At 29.4% G+C, this 21533-nt stretch overlaps 1 protein-coding gene across 1 annotated transcript; it reads right to left on the bottom strand.

The window, feature by feature from the left end:
* Positions 1-463: 463 nt before the first annotated feature.
* LOC136216806 (factor of DNA methylation 4-like) lies at positions 464-20057 on the bottom strand. The gene is made up of 9 exons (XM_066003362.1): positions 19709-20057; positions 18890-19271; positions 9581-9654; positions 4928-5611; positions 4545-4726; positions 4162-4230; positions 3767-4051; positions 2883-3101; positions 464-694 (listed from the first exon to the last, which is right to left on the bottom strand). The coding sequence occupies exons 1-9, from the start codon at positions 20055-20057 to the stop codon at positions 464-466; spliced, it is 2475 nt and encodes an 824-aa protein (XP_065859434.1).
* Positions 20058-21533: the final 1476 nt, after the last annotated feature.

Below are 21533 nucleotides of genomic sequence, written 5' to 3'. Positions count from 1 at the left end.
CTTTCCCAACTTTTAAGGAAAGAAATTATGTATTTACCAAACGCTACTTTTAAGTTGCAATTGTAAAGCTGAGAAAACAATTTTAGATTCTAGAAAAACAGTGCCAAATATGTCTTTAGTTGTTAGTTTTATATGTCACGTCGATATTCAATTGAATTTATAAGTATATAAATTAACCAAAAAATTATTGAAATCAAATATAAAATTTACTAATTTTATTTAAAAAATGATTTTTAATAACTTTGTATTTGTTAACATAATCGCCAAAATTAAAGATCACTAGAATGATAAATTAGAAATCTTTGATTTCAATTTATAGTAACAAGGGATTAAATGTTAAAATTGGAAATCATTCTTCTTTTCTATCTTGAAATGAATAATAAATGAATAGAACCCAATAAAATCTAATATACGATTGCTCCATTAAGTTTTCATGAAGCTAAATATGTTTGTACTTAATACCTTAATTTTTTCTACTTTTCTTCGATTTCCACTCCTCGAGCAAACATGCTACTCCCTCCTTTAGCGTTGCCTTTTTGTTCTCTTTTGAATTCCAAATTTCTTTTATGATATATCTTCCACTAGGGTTGTACTCATTAATTTCTTTCAAAGTTTTCAGCACGGCATCATACACTTCATCGCCAAATTCATTCTTCAGTTCTTTTAATTTTTCATCATCATCATCAAGTATCTCCTGCATAGATAAAATTAATTCCATAGATAAAATTAATTCCAAAAGTTTGAAGAGAATCAGTATTAATCAAAAGAGAATAAGTGCAAGTCATGAGGAAGAAGAATACAAGACATTCTTCAAGTGAAGGTCACAAACATCAAGGAGAATTAGAAGTAAGTGTGTGGTACCTGATCAATTTGGTGTTTGAAGTTGACTAGTAGATAGAGGTGTTCAATAGTCGGTTCGGTTTAAAAATCGAACCGAACCAAAATAACCGAAAACTGAATAATCAATAAAATAGAAGCCAAACCTAACTGAATAAAAATAACAAAATGATTGAATAATTTGGTTCGGTTCAGTTCATCGGTTTCACCATATTCTTTTACTAAACTAAAATAAATTATAGATAAAAAAATTAATTAATTTAATTTCAATAAGAAGCCTAAAATAATTATATAAATCATGTTATTTTGATTTCAAAATTCATAGTGACTAGAATACGTTAGATTTGAATAGAACATTGAAAACATAATTATAAAAATATAGGTAGAGGGTATTGTTACTTTTTTTGACAAAATAAGTATTTTTTTTAGAATTACTATTTAGAAATTAATATTACACTTGCAGAGAATATTAGAATAATATGTTATAAATCATGTTACTTATATTTATGTGAAAACTTAAAAATTGAAAAGTTTTTTTACACAATAAAATTGGCTAATTGAAAAATTAAAAACTTAGAAAACTATTAGTCATCATGTTATAATTGTAAATCTATTTAGAGTTTATTTTGATTAGTTTGGTTAATTCGATAATTTTGTTATAAAAACCGAACCGGTCGAAATTAACGAAATATTATATATATTATAACCGAAACCAAATTAAATATACTGAATAACCGAACCGAAAAACCAAATTTCATCGGTTTGATCGGTTATTTCGGTCCAATTTGGTTTTTGAACACCACCTACTAGTAGAATCAATTTAATCTAAAATTTTAAGTATCAATGTGATCTTTTAACTTAACATTAGAGTTACAGTCAAAAGTAACACATGCTAATATATTAATATATGTCACTTACTCATGTTGACACTGACACGTGTTACTTTTAGATTAATTTAATTTCAAATGTCAAGTTAAAGGACTAAATTGATGTTCGAATTTGATTTTAGACTAATTTAATTTCAAATATCAAATTAAAAGACTAAATTGATGTCCGAATTTGATTTTAGACTAATTTAATTTCAAATGAAAAATAAAAGACTAAATTGATGTTCGAGTTTGATTTTAGATTAAATTAATCTTAATAGCCAACTTAAAAACCAAATTGATCTTTATATTGCTTAAATAAAATTAAAATAGAGACTATGTTTACTTTGTTTTTAATAAAGTAAATATTACTTTGTTTGTTTTCACCATTAGATGATGGAGTGTAAAATTAGTCCAATGATAAAAACAAACAAAAATAATACGAGAGAGAAACCGACAATAAAAGTATTATTTCATTCAAATACAAATGGAACATAATAGAATAATATCAATAAAACAATAAATTTAGTGCATCAAAATTCAAAATATGGAATAATTAAGTGGGATGAGGTCAAAATCTTTAGTCAAGTAGGGTGATATTTTTAATTTCAGTATAATTTTTAAGATTTAATTATTATATATATATATATATATATATATATATATATGTAATTTGTGTAATAGAACTGCTGCATCTCTCATTTATATCACATTATCCAATCATTATATATATAAATGCAAAAAAAAAACATAATGATTGTTTTGTTTGAATTTTTTTTAAATAATGTCAGGTTTTATTAACTTAAATCAAATGAATATTGTTAAAAAATTATGGTAGACATGCCCACTCATTCCGAACAGATACAAATAATTGACTGCTTTTGTTAGAGTATAAGTAGCCGAATTCGCTAAACGCTTAATAAAGGAGATAGAGCACAACTTTATATCTCGTAACAAATAAATATAATAAAAAATAATGTTAACTAAATACGAATGATCTTTTAAACCTATTTGAACTTGTGGACCTTAGTTACAAACTTTAGCTACGGTAGCAACAAAATCATCTAAAGTATAAGTATAACCTTCCTTTAAGTTCAAAAACCTTATGAATGTGAAATTCTACAAAGTCAACCAAGATAATAATAAGTCTACATGTAAAGAATATGAGAATTTAATTACCTCAGAGCGTCCATCCTTTTCAATGATCTTAAATGGGTACCAGTTAGGGTCTCGCAGATACTCATCCCACAATGAACACAACTCTGCTGCTTTTATTTCAGCATGTTCAGGAGAAAATTTTCTCTTTGCTGCAGCAAGGAATGGTCTATTATCAAGCTCGCCCATTTTCTTCACAACAATAGCATCACGAGTATTTCCACAGCTATTTTCACTCAAATACTATGGAGGAAAAAAATTATACTTAGCAAAATAGCAGAGAGAGTACATATAATAGAAGATGGTATCCACTTTTAGTTCATTTTTAAACATAAGCGTGATTCATTTACTCTTTAAATTTAACATGTGATTTAATTTATACAAATCGAATAAGCAAGGTTGTAAAAAACGTTAGAGACTAGTCGGGCGGACAAGACCCTCGAAGATTAATCGGAGATTAATCAAATTTGTATTTTTGTATTGTTTATTTGTTAATCAACAAATTGTTATATAAATTTAATTAAAATATATATTATACTATTTAAAAATAATAATATAAAATTATTTAATATAGAAATATATATATATATATATATATCTTTTAAAATTAGAAAACATTAACATTTCAATAATAATAAGAATTATAATAAAAAAAATTCATAATAAAAGATTTTTTTTGTTTATGGTTGCCTAGGCAGCGTTAAGTCGGCCTAGGCAGAGTCAAGCGGCTAAAAATCGTTTAGGGACCATATAAACGTCTAAAATAACTAATTGAAGAAAGTCGAAACCGAAATTGTTGACTTTAAGTGTCTAGGTGGTCTAGACGGTCTTGGTTTTGAAGACCGCGCATAAGTAAATGTTAATAAAACATCCTTAGACATATGATAAAAGATAGTTCTAGCACTTACACTTATTAATTCTTTATGCGCATCTTGCAACTGGTCATTATCCATCCGGTGCTTCACCATAAGAGTTTGATTAAGAGAGACTAGCTCATCCAATTGTTCTTCTTTTTCCTTCAAAACATTCTCTATTTGATCCATCCTTTTCTTCATCTCTTCTTCTTGTTCTTGCATGTGCTTCGTTACTTCTAATTCCCCTTTCAGTCCTTCAATCTCCAGCTCCAATTTTTGTCTAGCATCAAGATTCTTCTGCAGTTCAAGAATTTTCTGGCGGAGTTGCTCTTTTTCTCTCTACCAATATCAGTTGGATAGGAAAAGAATTAGAAACGTTGTTTTAACCGTGAATATTTTGCATTTCTTTTCATCCTCTTGTTCAAAGAAATGAATGAAAAAAAAATCACCTCTTGTCGTTCTGCCAACATCCACAGTTCCTCACTTGCCTCTTTCTGCGCCGCAATTGCCTTCTTATTCTAAAAGAATGAAGAGGTGATCTTAGCACATTTTACTATTGAAATTAGAACAGATTATTTCCATTACAACAACCACTGCAAAACCCTATTCTTGTGTTACAGCCCACAAACTATATATTTTAGCAAACTCCAATGATAAAACTGAAATTAACTTATTTTAGCAAACTATATATTCAAGATATTAAAAAAATTAACTTATTTAACACATTTGACTATTTGTCAAATATTCGACGAGAATCAACAGTTCGCAAAACATATGAAGGAACCAAAACAGATGCATCATACGAAAAAAGTCATGTCAAAGAATATTTTACCTCTTCCTTTTGATAATGAAGATTTCTCATCACATTGTTGTTTTGAATTTCTTTATCTTCCACTTGTCTTTCACGCCTCTCCAAATCTTTTCTTTCAGCTTCCAGTTTTTGTATTCTCTCCTCGTGGTTTAAATAAATCGTTGCACGCTGAAAATGTGCATCCAGTTGCATCCGTCCAATTTCTACATTCAACATAAGCAAATAACAATCATAATTAGCTGCAGTTTGTATTACTTAAATCATGTATGATTCAAATTAATTCCATTTAAATATAACACTTGTCCCTTACAAGATTTGGGGAGAAAAGAACAAGAAGAAATTGAGAGGGAAAGACAGGAACTTTTATAGCCTATTAAATTTAAAAAAAAAAAAAAGGATCTTGCCTTCATCATGCTTTCTGAACATTGAATCAATTTCTTCTATTAGATTGTTCAAAGATGCATCGGCTTCCTCATCTTTTACTTTCATTTTTGCAAGACTCTCAGTCTTCATTTGCAAGCTATTGCTTAAATTGATCATAAGATTTGAATCCTTTTGTCTGTCCTCAGCTTCTTTACCATCGGCAGTTTTTAAATTACCATTTTTTCTCTGATAACCACCAAGAATAGTTTGTGAATTGTAGTCATCATCACTTGCAACCCATCCATATAATCTCTCCCCTCGATTGTTTGATAGGGGGTTAAAGTAGTCCTCCTTTCCACAATGATTGACTTTAAATTCCTTATCAAACATTATTGCACTGCTGAAGCCATCCCATTCTGTCTTAAACTCAACTATAGCGAATCCTGAATGACCTGCGTGGCTCCACAAGGGATGAACCTTAACTGGATCAAATCCCTTTGCTGTCAATTCATTCTTAAGCTTTGAACCACTCTCCCCAACCCAACGTCCACCTTGAAATTGTCTTTGAACATTGGCAACTATTCCCATCCAAGGCCAAACAAACGATCTTTTTGATTCACTCCCAGTTGAAGAATTCGGAATGTCGGGATGCAAGGGCTGGCTTTGACTATTATCATCACTCTGCTTTTCCTTTCCTTTTCCTGAAGAACGAGACATTTTTTTACCTGAAATACAAACATCAAAATCGAAAGACAACGTTAAGGTGCTTGGAAGGAGAAAGGAAAGGGACGGGACAATGAGCACAAACATGAAGCTTCATCTGCATCTGAACATATAAGTAATTTTGATAATCAATTGAGAATAGTTCATAAAAAAGAAGCATAAAGAAGAATCAGTGCAAGGTAGGTCCTTGATAAGAAAACCATAGATCACATCAATGACGAGAAACTAAACCATAAATTAAGTGTCATAAGCTGTTATATGCAGAGTTTTATTTTCAAGGCATTTTCTATGAGTTGAAACATTAAAAACAATTTGTTATGTAAGTGGAAAACAGCTATGTATAATATTATTTATTAATTTTATGATTGGTAATTTGAAATATTATATTATTTTTATATATTGACTCAAATATAAAATGTAATATTATGTATTTTCAACTAAAATTATATAATTAAATATATAACAATATAATATTTTAATTTGAAAAATAATAAATTTATTATTTTTTATATAATATTTTATTTTATACGATATTCGTAATTTATATACCATTAAAATAAACAAATATATATATATATAGGGGAGGGATCAAGTGAGAACCCTTCCCTAGGTGAGAACCACCCAAAACTACGTAGTTTTGAGTAGAAAAATAAAATAAAAAACACTGCTACCTAGGGGATTCTCGAACCTGAGTCTCGACATCCACACTCCATATAAGAAAATATATTTAATTCCTTTAATAGAAAAAAAATCCAAGAATATGCTCTAATTTCTTATTTATTTAATTCCTTTATATTTTTGTAATTTATGTTATATAAGAAAATATATTTTTTAAAACATACGTTATAACATATATTTTAACTTTTAAAACACGAACTATGAAGTTTAGAACGTACGACATATTTTTTAGAACATACGTTATGTTTTTTAGAACACGTGTTATGTTTTTTCGAACATGAATTATAAATTATATTATAGAACAAATGAAAAAACGATCCAGATATCTACTGATTTTTTTAGAACATTATAAAAAAAAGAAATGTGCATAATAATGAATTATTAATAGAAAAAAATTCAAGAACATGCTCCAATTTCTTATTTATTTAATTCCTTTATATTTTGTAATTTATGTTATATAAGAAAATATATTTTTTTAAACATACGTTATAATATATAATTTAACTTTTTTTTTTGAAACAACATATATTTTAACTTTTAAATCACGAACTATGAAGTTTAGAACATACGACATATTTTTTAGAACATACGTTATGTTTTTAGAACATGTGTTATGTTTTTTCGAACATGAGTTATAAATTATATTTTTGGAACAAATGAAAAAACGATCCAAATATCTACTGATTTTTTTAGAACATTATACTTAATTTTTGGAACACAAACTACAAACTTTAGAACATGCGTTATGTTTTTTAGAACATACATTATGTATTTTAGAACATGTGTTATGTTTTTTCGAACATGAGTTATAAATTATATTTTTGGAACAAATGAAAAAACAATCCAGATATCTACTGATTTTTTTAGAACATTATACTTAATTTTTGGAGCACAAACTATAAACTTTAGAACATACGTTATGTTTTTTAGAACATACGTTATGTTATTTAGAATATGAGTTATAAATTATATTATAGAACAAATGCAAAAATGGTCCATATATTTACTGTTTTTTAAAACATTATACTTAATTTTTAGAACACAAATTATAAAGTTAAAAACACATGTAACAATATTTAGAACATCGTCCTTAACATTTTAAAACATAAATTACAAAAAATATGGAGCTTGGATTTTTTTCTATTAATAATTCATTATTATGCACGTTTCTTTTTTTTCTATTAATAATTCATTATAATGCACATTTAATCGATATTAATAAGTGCATGCGTTAAATATTAAACAATAGAAGCTAGATAAATTAAATAAATAAGAAATTAGAGCATGTTCTTAGATTTTTTTTCTATTAATAATTCATTATTATGCACATTTCTTTTTTATTAATAATTTATTATTATGCATATTTAATCGATATTAATAAGTGCATGCATCAAAATTAAACAATAGAAGCTAAAAGGGCAATGTTATATTAATCAATGCGCGACATAAATTACAAGAAAAGCAATTGGCTTATTGGTAACTTGTGTGGAGTGTAAACATAGAATCTCAGGTTTGACTCCCCCAAGCAGCAGCATTTTTTATTTTATTTTTCTACCCAAAACTACGTAGTTTTTGGTGGTTCTCACCTAGGAAAGAGTTCTCACAAGAGCCCTCTCCTATATATATATATATATATATATATATATATATATTATCTATAATATATTAAAAAATGTTTTAGAAAAAGTATAAACACAATGAAAATTTTACCTATCTACCATAAATTAGTTAGTGTTTTATGATGTTCGACAAATCAATATATTAAAAAAAACCCAATACTTTAGTTACTATTTTTTACTAAACCAATTAATGTTGAATTGAGTGGTAAAAGAACTGAAATCACTTAAACTAGAGATTTCGAGTTCAAGTCCTAATATACGTAAAAAAATTAATTGGAAGAAGATCCATCTAAAGGTGTATGATAAATCTTAAATCAAGCAATCATATAAATTATAAAAAATATTTTTTACTAAAATAGAATGTACTAAATTTATTTAGTAATTATTTCATAAATTTTAATTTTACTGATTAGGTTACAAAAAAAAAAATATTATTAATAATAATTTAACTGGTCTTAGCACTTTTTTTTTTTTGCTGTGATGTCATATTAAGAAAAAATGAATTATATAAAAAATAACTATATTTTCCTAAAGACCATAAACCTATTTTAGTATTTTATCCATTATATTTAGAATAAAAGATTTGCATTTCAAGATTCACTCATCTTAGAGACTTTTTACTGAGATATTGTATTAAGAAAAAATTAATTATATAAAAATAATAATATTTTCCTAAAAATCATAGGCGTATTTTAGTATTTTATCCATTATATTTAGAATACAATATTTGTATTTCAAGATTCACATGACTTTTTGTTGAGATGTCATATTAAGAAAAAATCAATTATATAAAAAATAAGTAATTATTTTTACTCTTTAGTTTTAATTAATTTTCATTATTTCTACATTTATATGGTAATTATAAATTTACCATTTAAACTGAAACGGTTTTATGAGAAAATCAAAAACTATGATCTCTGTATTGATTCTCTCTATCCCTTCACTTTCTTTATGGCTTTGATTATCTCCAACAAATCTAAAGATTAGAGTTCTATATATTTTCCACATTTTAAATTCTTTCTCTTCTTGGCTTACAGTTCCTGTTTGGCAAATAGCTGTTAGTTAATTATCTTTTTAGTTAGTTGATTTGACTAGCTGATTGTATAACTTGTTTGGTAAAACTCAGCTAGCTGATTGATAATAGTTATTTGTATAAAATGACAAATAAAGACATGATAAAACCTTATAATTTGTTCTTACTTGATTAAGAGATTCAGATCTATTTAGAAGCGGTTTTCATTGATAAACTACTTAATAGAATTTTGTTCAAAAATTTAGAGAATTCAAACTTTGATATCTTCAACTGAAGAAATCTGATAAAAATAGAAAAACTAAAATGTGTCAAAAATTATAAGAAATCCTTATGTTTCTGAAAGTAATTATTCGATTTTTTTTCTTATATAGTAGTTATTTTGTACTCAATTGTGATGTTGCTTTGTTTTTGTAAAACAATAGTTGTTATAGTTCTATTTTTAGAGATAAAAATTTCATTTCTACCGTTACTCAGGTTCCACATCTCTCGCTACCCTATCGATGTCTTCTTTTTTATTTTATTTTGTTTGTCAAAATGATTTTGTCATTTGGAAGTATAATTTGTTTTATCTAATTTATATATTTCCCTTTACCAAGATCCATTAATCGTTATTTCATATAAAATGGATTGAACGCGTGTACCTTTCTTTGAAGAACAATCTACGGTTGCAAACGAAATATCCACGTAGAAATCAACCGTTTTATCACGAGCACAACTAAACAAAAGAAATGGTTAGTAGTCAACCAATGTAACAATCAAGTGTAGATTGTCTCTAACGGTATCCACACAATCTAAAAAGAGAATGAACTAGAGAGGTAATTGTTCGAGTGAGACTGAAGGAGAATTTCTAGCCCTTCAGAATATTGGTTTACAAAAACATGTAGTATAAGGTGTATTTATATTCCTTTTTGCAAGTTGTTAACTCCTTACAATTAATATAGTTTAATTATCATCAATACTCCATTAATTTTTCATTTAACTCTGCATCAATCCTGCATTTAATTTGTCATCAACTCTTCTCTTAGAAAGAATAGCGTTTATCAAAATTTCTATTAATTTTCATTATTCCTCTTTAATTAAACGTTTTTTTGGTACTAAGTGTGGTTATAATTAACTAAAATTAATTTATGAACTTAATACTTCATTAAGAAAAATAAAATTTTTAACTAATGGGAAAAAACATTTTCACTCCCTTCTTTATAAGCCCAGTGGCGAATCCAGGATTTGAGGAGGGGGGGCAAAACTCTATGTAAATTTTTTTTTGATAAAATAGCATTAATTGAAAAAAATATACTTTATTACATAATTTCTATTCGATACAAAATTTCTTAAAATAAAAAAAAAACTTCTAATGCTAAGTAGATCGACAATTACGAGGTGGCGATTGACATCTACGATCTGTCATAGCTTGAAAACAATATGCTGCCTCTACCTATACTGCTTCTTTTTAGGGTTAATGTGCAAAAATACCCCTAACATCTAAAATGGTGCAATTTTACCCCTAATGTTTGTAGCCAAGAGCAATTTTACCCCTAACGTTGATAAATTGGATCAATTTCAGACACTATTATAAAATACAGTCATTTTTTCCTTATTTTGCACCAATTGCATATCAATTTGTTCTAAAAAAAAGGATATAATGTTTTTTATAATTTAATAATAAAATTGGAGATTAATATTTATAAATTCGGTGAATTTTTTTAATTTTTTTTGTCTAATTCGTACAAAAGACAGTATATTTTCAATATTTTTTTCACATCCCAACATATGTTTGTGAATTGTTACTGATAAAATAACGCATGTGTGAAGTGTAGATGACAAGACTCATGACCGAGAGGACAGTTTGATGAATTATTTCTCAAATTGACCCAATTTATCAACGTTAGGGGTAAAATTGATGTTGGCTTCCAACATTGGGGATAAAATTGCACCATTTTAGACGTGGATTAAACTTTTATTTGGGGTAATTTTTTTAAAAAATTACCCCATTGGACCTGGTTAGAAATTTTTTTTCTAGAAGAGGCTGTTTTCCAACCCGGGTTACTTTTTTTTATATCTTTTTGAATTTTTTTACCTATTACGGCGCCATTGGCACCGTAATAGGCTAGTGGACAGGAAAATGGTTTCCTGTCCACAAGTGAACAAATATTAAAAAAAAATTATTATTATTTATAAAAATAAAAATAAAATTTTTAAAACAATTATAAAAGAAAGAAATTAATTTATCATTTTCTAAAAATAAAATTATATATTATAATTATATTATTGAATTTTTATTTTATAAAATTTTTATTTTATAAAATTTTGATTAAATTTAAATTTAATTTGAAAACGTTAAGATGAAATTTGTACAATTTCATACGTTAGGACTACACTTGAAACGTTACGGTTAAATATTTAGTGCATTACTAACAAAAAAAAATATTTAGTATATTAATAACAGAGTAAAATATTTTAGATATTTTCAAAGCAATTGTGATTAATTTATATGTAACAAGCTTAGTTTTTTTGAAACTGTCTACAATATAGTTTTTTGAAACTGTCTAAAATATAGTTACGAAAAAAATGTATGAAACTGATTCAAATTTTCGACAAACTGTTTTAGAATGTCTGACGTGGCTAAATAACAGTCAAACAAATTTTTTCCAAATTTTCGGTAGCATATGATTAAAATTGATCTTCCTTGGAAGCGGTAATGTAAAATTTACACAATTTCATACGTTATGATTAAATTTGTACCTCACTTGAAACGTATACGTAAAATATTTATCACATTACTAACAAAAAAAACATTTAGCGCATTAATAACACAATAAAATATCTAGTACATTAATAACACTATTATAATATTTATTTTATTTTTATAAAAAGATAAATTAATTTCTTTTTTTATAATTAATTTATAAATTTTATTTTTATTTTTATAAAATAATAATAATTTTTTTTTAATATTTGTTGGGGCAGTGGCGTGAAGCCACTGCCCCACTTGTGGACATGAATCCATTTTCCTGTCCACTAGCCCATTACATCGCCATTGGCACCATAATGGGTAAAAAAAATTCAAAAAATATAAAAAAGGTATGCCTGGTTGGGAAACAGCCCCTTCTAGGGAAAAATTTCCCAACCAGGTCCAATGGGGTAATTTTTTATAAAAATTACCCCAAATAAGAGTTTAATCCTTTAGACGTTAGGGGGTAAAATTTCTCATGACCCAAGACGTTAGGGATATTTTTGCACCTTAACCCTTCTTTTTATATCAAAAACTCACACGGCAAGACGGCATCGTTTTGTGAGGAACCAAAGTTTTGGACTAATTTTTATTATTATTATTGGGGGAGGGGGGGTGCCAAATGCCCCCTTTGACCTCCTATATCCGCCTCTGTATATGCCTATATCTTGACTTCCATCATAATCTCTGATTTATAATCAACCTCAAAAACAGTTAATTATATCTCCACATTTTCTCTTGCTTAATCACATATCTATTAGCTTCAAAATTCATCATTTTATCGTTTCCTCAATTTCTTATACTCCTAAGAATACAAACTCATCAGACCATTTTAAAGTCTAATATCCTTATTTCATATATAATAAAGTCTCAAATATCAATTTCCATTCATACTTAATGTCATGAATTTAACCTATAATACAAATTATCAAATACTTCCTTCATTTATAGACACCTAAGTATACTATTTGATACTAAGTATACTACAAGCCATCAAATGTAATAATATTAGAGTGTAATAACTAAATTAAGGACACGGACGTGACAATATCTTATTTTATACTGTGTCATTAAAATATATATATATATATATATATATAGAGAGAGAGATGAGAGATCAGGTGTGACACATCTCTTATGGTGTGACAAGCCTTATTGTGTAACAATGACCAATTTTGTAATTAACTAAAAGGAGGTGGCAAATTTGTAAATAAAAGGAAAGAGAAAATTGTTTTATATTTTTTTTAAATGCATTTTCCCGACTTTTCCAACCTCGTTTTTCAAAAAAATTTATACCGTTGGACTCGTCTTAATTAAATGGTCATTTTAAGATCCATGAAGCTCAAGTAAAAAAAATTTCGGTGAACGGAATCCGGGTGGACGTTTTTCGGCAAGCAAAAAAGTGTCCAGAAAATTCTCAAAAAAATTCAGAACATGTAAAACATTATTCTAAGAAACTTTAATGCTTGGGTCGAAGCGAGATTTCTTACGGTTTAGTCCCAATAAATTTTTTTTCTTAATTTTATCTATTTTACATGCTTCAACAATTTGTTGGGTAAAAATTGTAAGGAATCTCGCTTTGAGCCAAGAATTAAAGTTTCTTAAAATAATGTTTTACATGTTTTGGAATTTTTTGATAATTTTATGAACACGTTTTTTGTCCTACTTACGTTGTTCTAAATCAATGTATCATTTGTTCCAACATAATACTTATATTGTTCCAACAGAAAATTGTTTTATTTCTTTTCTTTAAAATACATTTTTCTGACATTTCTAACCTCTTTTTTCGAAAAATTTTATACTATTAGACTCGTCTAAATTAGACAGTCATTTTAAGATCCCTGAAGCTCAAGTAAAAAAATTTCCGATGAACGGAATCCGAGTAGGCGTTTTCTGGCAAGAAAAAAGTGCCCAGAAAATTATAAAAAAAATCCAAAAAAATGTAAAACATTATTCTAAGAAACTTTAATTCATGGGTCGAAGCGGGATTTCTTACGGTTTAGTCCTAATAAAACTTGTTCCTTAATTTTATCCATTTTACATGCTTCAACAATTTATTGGGTCAAAACTGTAAGGAATTTCGCTTTAAGGGCAAGAATTAAAGTTTCTTAAAATGATGTTTTACATGTTTTCGAATTTTTTGATAATTTTCTGGGCACGTTTTTTGTCCTACTTACATTGTTCCAAATCAGTGTACCATTTGTTCCAACATAATACTTGCATTGTTCCAACAGAAAAATATTTTATTTCTTTTCTTTAAAATACATTTTTCCGACATTTCTAACCTTGTTTTTCGAAAATTTTTATACTATTAGACTCGTCTAAATTAGACGGTCATTTTAAGATCCTTGAAGCTCAAGTAAAAAAAAATTCCGGTGAACGGAATCCGGGTGGGCATTTTCTGGCGAGAAACAAAGTACCCATAAAATTCTCAAAACATTCCAGAAAAAGTAAAACATTATTCTAAGAAACTTTAATTCTTGGGTCGAAGCGGGATTTCTTACAGTATAGTCCCAACAAATTGTTGAAGCATGTAAAATGGATAAAATTAAGGAAAACGTTTTATTGGGAATAAACCGTAAGAAATCTTATTTCAACCCAAGAATTAAAGTTTCTTAGAATAATGTTTTACATTTGTTGGAATTTTTTGAGAATTTTCTGGGCACTTTTTTTCTCACCGGAAAACGCCCACCCGGATTCCGTTCACCGGAATTTTTTTTACTTGAGCTTCATGGATCTTAAAATGACCGTCTAATTTAGACGAGTCTAATAGTATAAAAAATTTCGAAAAACGATGTTAGAGATGTCGGGAAAATGTATTTTAAAGAAAAGAAATAAAACAATTTTCTCTATCCTCTCTTTCATTTTATTTACCAATTTGCCACCTTGCCCTTTTTAATTATCATCAAAACTACGTAGTTTTGTTATGTCATACAATAAGCTCCTTGTCACAACTTAAGCCCTTGTCACGCTGGATCTCACCCTATACATATATATATATATATATTATCTATAATATATTAAAAAATGTTTTAGAAAAAGTATAAACACAATGAAAATTTTACCTATCTACCATAAATTAGTTAGTGTTTTATGATGTTCGACAAATCAATATATTAAAAAAAACCAATACTTTAGTTACTATTTTTTACTAAACCAATTAATGTTGAATTGAGTGGTAAAAGAACTCAAATCACTTAAACTAGAGATTTCGAGTTCAAGTCCTAATATACGTAAAAAAAATTAATTGGAAGAAGATTCATCTAAAGGTGTATGATAAATCTTAAATCAAGCAATCATATAAATTATAAAAAATATTTTTTACTAAAATAGAATGTACTAAATTTATTTAGTAATTATTTCATAAATTTTAATTTTACTGATTAGGTTACAAAAAAAAAATAATATTATTAATAAGAATTTAACTTATGTTTCATTTAATCGATTATTAATTAATAAATTAGAAACTCAATAATGCATATATAAATATTAACATAAAATATATATTAAAAATATTTATCCAACTCGGGAACCGGTATCGAAAGGGAGTGTAATGACTTGTCAAGTCCTCGACTTAGTGGTAAAAGGTAGTTCATTTCAAAGTAAAGCTAGTTTTAGTGGAGTGGATGAGACATGCCACGGTCCATTGACCCCGGGGGGTGGATTCACTAGTTCTCTGTTAATGTTGCCCCACAGACCAGACATTGACCTTAACACTAGCGAATAATTGTTGACTCAAGTCTCCTATCGGCCTTGTTAGGAAGATATACACTCTATGTTCCTATCATAAATTATCACCTCATGAGGAGGAGCTTGGGGTTCAGGAAGTGTACCAAGAAAGACATTGATATGTGGAGAAAAGAGGGGGATCATCGGGAAGTTCGGGATCAGTGGGCTCCAAACCATGGTGGACTTATGGGAGATCCCGAAACAATGTGCACCCTTTATAAGCTTATAGTACAATACTTGGGCAATGTTAGTGAACCTCAACAAGTTGTTGATGGTCGGAAGTGGTTCCATTGAGCTTAAGGTTGGCAATGGAGTTCTTGGGCGTGTGGAGCGGAAAACACGTGTAGGGAAGCGCATTATTTCTTATCCTATGCTAGAATTGGGGTCTAAATCTTTTCAAAAGGGGGAGAATGATGCGAGCATCTCCTCAAAGAATCCAAGCCAAGGGTGATGGGGTCTTACATCGTGTAACATCAGCCACACATCGTGTCAGATGGCCACACGGCATGTGGATGGATTGCTGAAGCTTCAGACACTTTTGTGCAAATTCACACGGCGTGTGACTTTCCTCACACGTCGTGTGACCTGTTTGGAAATACCATCGAAGACGGTCTTGTGACCGCACGAGTTGCTTGAGTTTTTCAGCTACACAGCGTGTCAGACATACCACTCGCCGTGTTGGATTGCTTCATTGCCAATGAGACAAATCTGTCATAATCTTGCTTCATTCCATTTACTATTTTGCCACTCTGTAATTAGTGTTTTTCCATCAAGGTTTATTTACTACTTTGCCATTTATCCTTTCTACCTCACTTTATCATTATTTAGTTAGTTATGAGTTGTAACCATAGTGAGAGCTTTCTTGTCTTTTATCTTTACTTTAAAGGAGGTATTTAAACCCTAAAATTTGTAAGAATATTATCTTTTCATCAATTAAATACAAATTCTCTTTGAAAGCAAAGTTTATTATACCTCTATTTAGGATTAACTCCTAATTTAACTAGTAAAGAAATTCTTTCATTGGTTTAAGATCAAAGTCAACCTTACCGTCTTTTATCATTATCATTCAACAATAGTGGTTGAAGGTCGTGAGATAGTCATAATCCCCATCAAAATTGATATCATCAGGCAGCAAGTAGTGATTCAAGTTGTGTGGCATAAATGTTGTGACATCATCATTTCCAAATTAAAAAATGTTGCTATTTTCAGAGCTTGCTGCAACTTTAACATTGTCTCCATATTCAAAACATTGTATCATGTTGGGCTCGGGTTCAAGGTTCGGACTCAAGCTCAGGTACAGGTGTGGGTGCGGGTGCGGGTGCGGGTGCGGGTGCGGTCTTAGAATGAACACGAAAGCAATCATTAAATCCTCGGATTAATCTCTTAGTAGGGACAATTAAAAAAAATATCCCCATAGGCCTGGTTGGGAAATATTCCCCTAGAATGGGCTATTCCCAACCATGGTAAAGAAAAAATAAATTTTTTTAATATAGTTTTACCCATTATGGCGCCATAATGGATATGTTGACAGAAATCCCATAAAAGGATTCCTGTCAACACGACACTGCCCAAAATTTATATTATAAATTTTAAACTTTTTTTATATAATAATTTTCTTAAAATTAATATAATAAAATTTATTATATTATAAAAATAAAATTATAACTGTAACGTTAGGGTTAAATTTGTATAATTTCATACGTTAGAACTAAATCTGCACTTTATTTGAAACGTTACGGTTAAATATTTGGTGCATTACTAACGTATGAATTGTGTAAATTTAATCATAACGTTTCAAGAGAAATGCAGATTCAGCCCTAACGTATGAAATTGTATAAATTTAACCATAACGTTTTAAGCGAAGTGCAGATTTAGTCCTAACATATGAAATTGTGCAAATTTAACCGTAACGTTTTCAAGTAAAATCAATTTTAACCACGCGCAACCGAAAATTTGAATAGACCTGTTTGACTGTTATTTATCTACATCGAACCTTCTAAACTAGTTTGTCGATAAATTGAAGCAGTCTAAAATATTTTACTGTGTTATATAGTTACAAAAAAAAATGAAACTGCTTCAATTTATCGACAAACTGATTTAGAAGGTCCGATGTAGCTAAATAACAGTCAAACTAGTCTTTTCAAATTTTCGGTAGCACGTGGTTAAAATTGATTTTGATTAGAAACATTAGGGTTAAATTTGCACAATTTCATATGTTATAGCTAAATCCGTAATTCGCTTAAAACGTTAGGGTTAAATTTATACAATTTCATACGTTAACGCTAAATCTGCACTTCCTCTGAGATGTTAGGATTAAATTTATACAATTTCATACGTTAGTAATACACTAAATATTTAACCGTAAAGTTTCAAATGAAATACAGATTTAATCTTAACGTATTAAATTATACAAATTTAACCTAACGTTGGACATAATTTTATTTTTATTTTTATAATATAATAAATTTTAAAAAATTTATTATATAAATTTTAAAAAATTTATTATAAAATATTTTTTAAAATTTATTATATAAATTTTGGACAGTGGCTGTTGACAGGAATCATAAGGATTCCTGTCAACATACCCGCCGTAATGGGTAATTTTAAAATAAAAAAAAATATGTTATTTGAGCATGGTTGGGAAGAGCTCCTAAAAGGGAATATTTTCCAACCAGGTCTATTAAAGTAATTTTTTTCAAAATTATCCCGAATAAGAAATTAATTCTAAATCCTCCATATTCAGAATGGTTGAGTTGACAACTGCATTTTAAGGATCTCAATTTGTTAATCAAACACCATATTTTGTTCAGTGCAAGTTACTTATATTAATTAGTACATCTCAGCTCATTATATATTATGATCTATGGGCAACATGGAAAGTTTTTTTATATAAGCGTTCGTAGGGCTGTGCATTATGCGGTTTGAAACCGCAAAACCGAACCGAACCGACACTGTTCGGTTTTTCAGGTCGGTTTTATTATTACACGGTTCGGATTTGGTGTGTTATTTTGGTGAATATCGGTTTTCGGTTCGGTTCGGTTTCTAATAAAAACTGAAATAACCGAACCGCACCGATTAGTTGCTACTATGTGGTTTTATACATGTATGGTTGGAAAAAAAATTCTAATCCTTCCTAAATTTATACACACCACCTATCTAATGATAACACAACCTCCTAATTTTTGAATTTATGATTCTAAAAAAAAAAACATTTAATATAACCATTAAACTCTAATTTAACATCTATTTACCTTAACTTTGAATTTAATATAACCATTAAATTCTAATCTAATACCTATTTACCTTAAAAAAACATTTAATATAACCATTAAATTATGTTCTTACTTTTTTTTTTGGTAGGAAGGGAAAGGAAAACAAAACAAAACAAAAAACCTAACCCGGGATCAGTCTAGGAAGGCTGACTCCAACCCTATCCTCAAGAAGAGTAGACAAAAGAAAAGAAGGAGGAACAGAAAGGGTAGAAACACTTAACATCCCCCCATGCCCAGCAGCAGCCAAGCGATCCGCCACGCGGTTTTGCTCCCTGTAAATATGGGAGAAACTAAGAACTTCAAAGGCAGGACGGAGCCTCAAAATAGCTTTGATAAGATTCCGGCTGCTCATGCAAAGGGCCTGGCAATCAGAGATCCTGTTGATAGCCACCAAATTATCAGATTCCACCAAAAGCCTCTTAATACCCATGCGAGTGGCCAGTTTAATTCCTGACAGAATACCCCAGAGCTCTGCAGAAAAGGACGAGCCCATCCCCAAGTTGTGAGTAAACCCAGCCAGCCAAGCGCCACTAGCATCCCGAAGAACTCCTCCAGCAGCAATTCTACCATCACTAAGGCAGGAGCCATCCGTATTTATGCCAGCTAACCATTTGTCCCGAAATAGTATCGTACAAAGCAAAAGTGGATGCCAAAACCCGAACATTAGAAATTGAGGCTTTGAAAAACAACAATATGTCATCTGCGTACAATAGGTGTGTGGGCATCATGTAGGTCCTTGAGTAATTTGCAGGTTGCAGCTTCCTATGATCCACCAACTAGGTTAACAATCTACTTAGAAAATCTTCAGCTAGCCTGAACAAAATTGGTGAAAGCGGCTCTCCCTACCGCACTCCTCGAGAGCACGAAAAATAACCTTGAACTCCCTTACCCGTCATAATAGAGATTCTAGCAGATGAAAGAATATTAAGAATCCATATTCAAAATTGAGGTGAAAAAACGAATGCGTGAAGAACTGCTAAGAGAAAGTCCCATTTAGCGTATCAAATGCCTTTTTATGTCTATTTTCATACTCATAGTACCCCCAAAGCATTTCTTTTGCAAAAGATTAACTCCTTCTGATGCTAAAGCAATGCATTGATGAATACTCCACCCTGGAATAAACCCGAACTGATTAACTGAGACAATATTTCCAGCTATTCGAGCTAATCTATCAGCTAAAATCTTTGAGATAACCATGTATTGCTCAATCTGCACAGCGTCCTCCACCTTTGGAAACAGCGCCATCAGACTAGAATTTAAACCCGGACTAATCAGAGCCATAACCATGTTGAAGCCATCTATGCCCACAATGTCCCAAAATTTCTGAAAGAAATGTCCTGTGAAACCGTCCGGTCTTGACGTACTACTAGAGCTCATTCCCATAACCATATCTCTGACGTCCTGTGTTAATTATTTTAATGAGGAATAAGGTATAATGTCAATGTTGATTGTCATAAATGATACTCATAACGTCAGTAATAATACAATGTTACCCATAATATCATTAATGATATAATTATACCCCTAATATTAGGAAGTTTGACTATTTTTTCCTATAACATTTGAAACTTGGGTTAATTTTTATTAATTATTATGGGAGTATTTTATGCAACCATGAACCTCGTTATCTCCACTCTACTTGTGCATGATGTTATCATTCAAGCAATACTAGATCAAAGACAAGTGTACACACATGAAAAAACAATTATATCGTGTTTTGCACCAGATTTAAGACACATGTGCACAGTGATAACACGAGGAACAAGTAGAGTAGAGATAATTTTAATGACTTCATAGAATATAATTTTAGTTGGGGGGTAAAATAAGTCCAATCTGACAACATTATTGGAGTTATTTTTGCACTTTATCCCTTTTAATAATTAGAATGTGATATGATATCAAATCACTAGTCGGACACACAAATAATGACCATGTTTGGCAAATAGAGTTCAGGCTTTAGCAGTAAGCTTATCACTACAAGAAAAACGCAAATAAAAGACTAAATTTGGAGAACAGTTCTAAATTGGACTATAATTTGCAACAAATTCAATCTTTACTCAAATTTCTTGGTTGCAAAATGAGTATTGGTTTGTTACCCATATTAGGGACTCAAAGTTGATACTAAAAATTCATCTGGTTGCAAAGTTTGCAACTGCTGTTCTCTCAAGAAAATGTCCATGTTACAAATATTGGGCGACAAAATTGCTACCAAAATTATAGAATGTGCTTTGGTATCAAATATTTATTGATTGGTAAATTTGCTACCAATTTCTTTTAGACCTACTCGTTAGCAAGGTAAAAAAAGTAAAAAGTAAAATGAAACTATCGCCCCTTCACACATTGTTTGATTTCATGAGATTCTAATTAAAATGCATCACTTAAGATTTCAACCATTCTCAATCTTTTCTTCCATATCTAGTATAGCCTATCTTCTCTTCCATAACAAGTATAACCTCTCATCTCTTTCACAACTACCCATTTTTCGTCCTTCTGAGAATCTAACTGAAACTCCTTCTTTTCCTTGTACAACACAGTTTCATCAGTTGAGTTTGGTAGAGTTCACAATTAAAGGAAAGAAGAGAGGGGAAAATAAGATAAAAAGTGAGAAGGGTCAGGTAAAGTTCATGAGTAAAGGAAGAGATGTAGATTTAAATCCCTTAATTAGACTGAAAATCCATTGATCTAGAAAAAATAAATTCCTCTTTCCGCTAATTTATGTGTTTAATGTGGCTTTGATAAATTATGGATTTTATAAGCATTGAGTATTATTAATTGCCTTTAATTCGTGGACTGATCACATTAAGGATCAGATTATTTTCTGTAGATACATGTAACTGAAAACAACCAAGGAAGGAAAAACTTTAA

The sequence above is a fragment of the Euphorbia lathyris genome, chromosome 2, assembly GCF_963576675.1.
Source record: "Euphorbia lathyris chromosome 2, ddEupLath1.1, whole genome shotgun sequence".
NCBI lineage: Eukaryota > Viridiplantae > Streptophyta > Magnoliopsida > Malpighiales > Euphorbiaceae > Euphorbia > Euphorbia lathyris.
The sequence above is the reverse complement of the archived record's forward strand: the minus strand, read 5'-3'. Positions and strand labels throughout refer to the sequence as shown.

Coding starts and splice junctions, on each gene's coding strand:
- LOC136216806 (XM_066003362.1), bottom strand. CDS start 20,057: ATGGTTATGGGAATGAGCTCTAGTAGTACGTCAAGACCGGACGGTTTC. Junction 5,612..9,580: donor AGATTGTTCTTCAAAGAAAG/GTACACGCGTTC, acceptor TTTGTATTTCAG/GTAAAAAAATGTCTCGTTCT. Junction 4,052..4,161: donor TGTTGGCAGAACGACAAGAG/GTGATTTTTTTT, acceptor TGATATTGGTAG/AGAGAAAAAGAGCAACTCCG.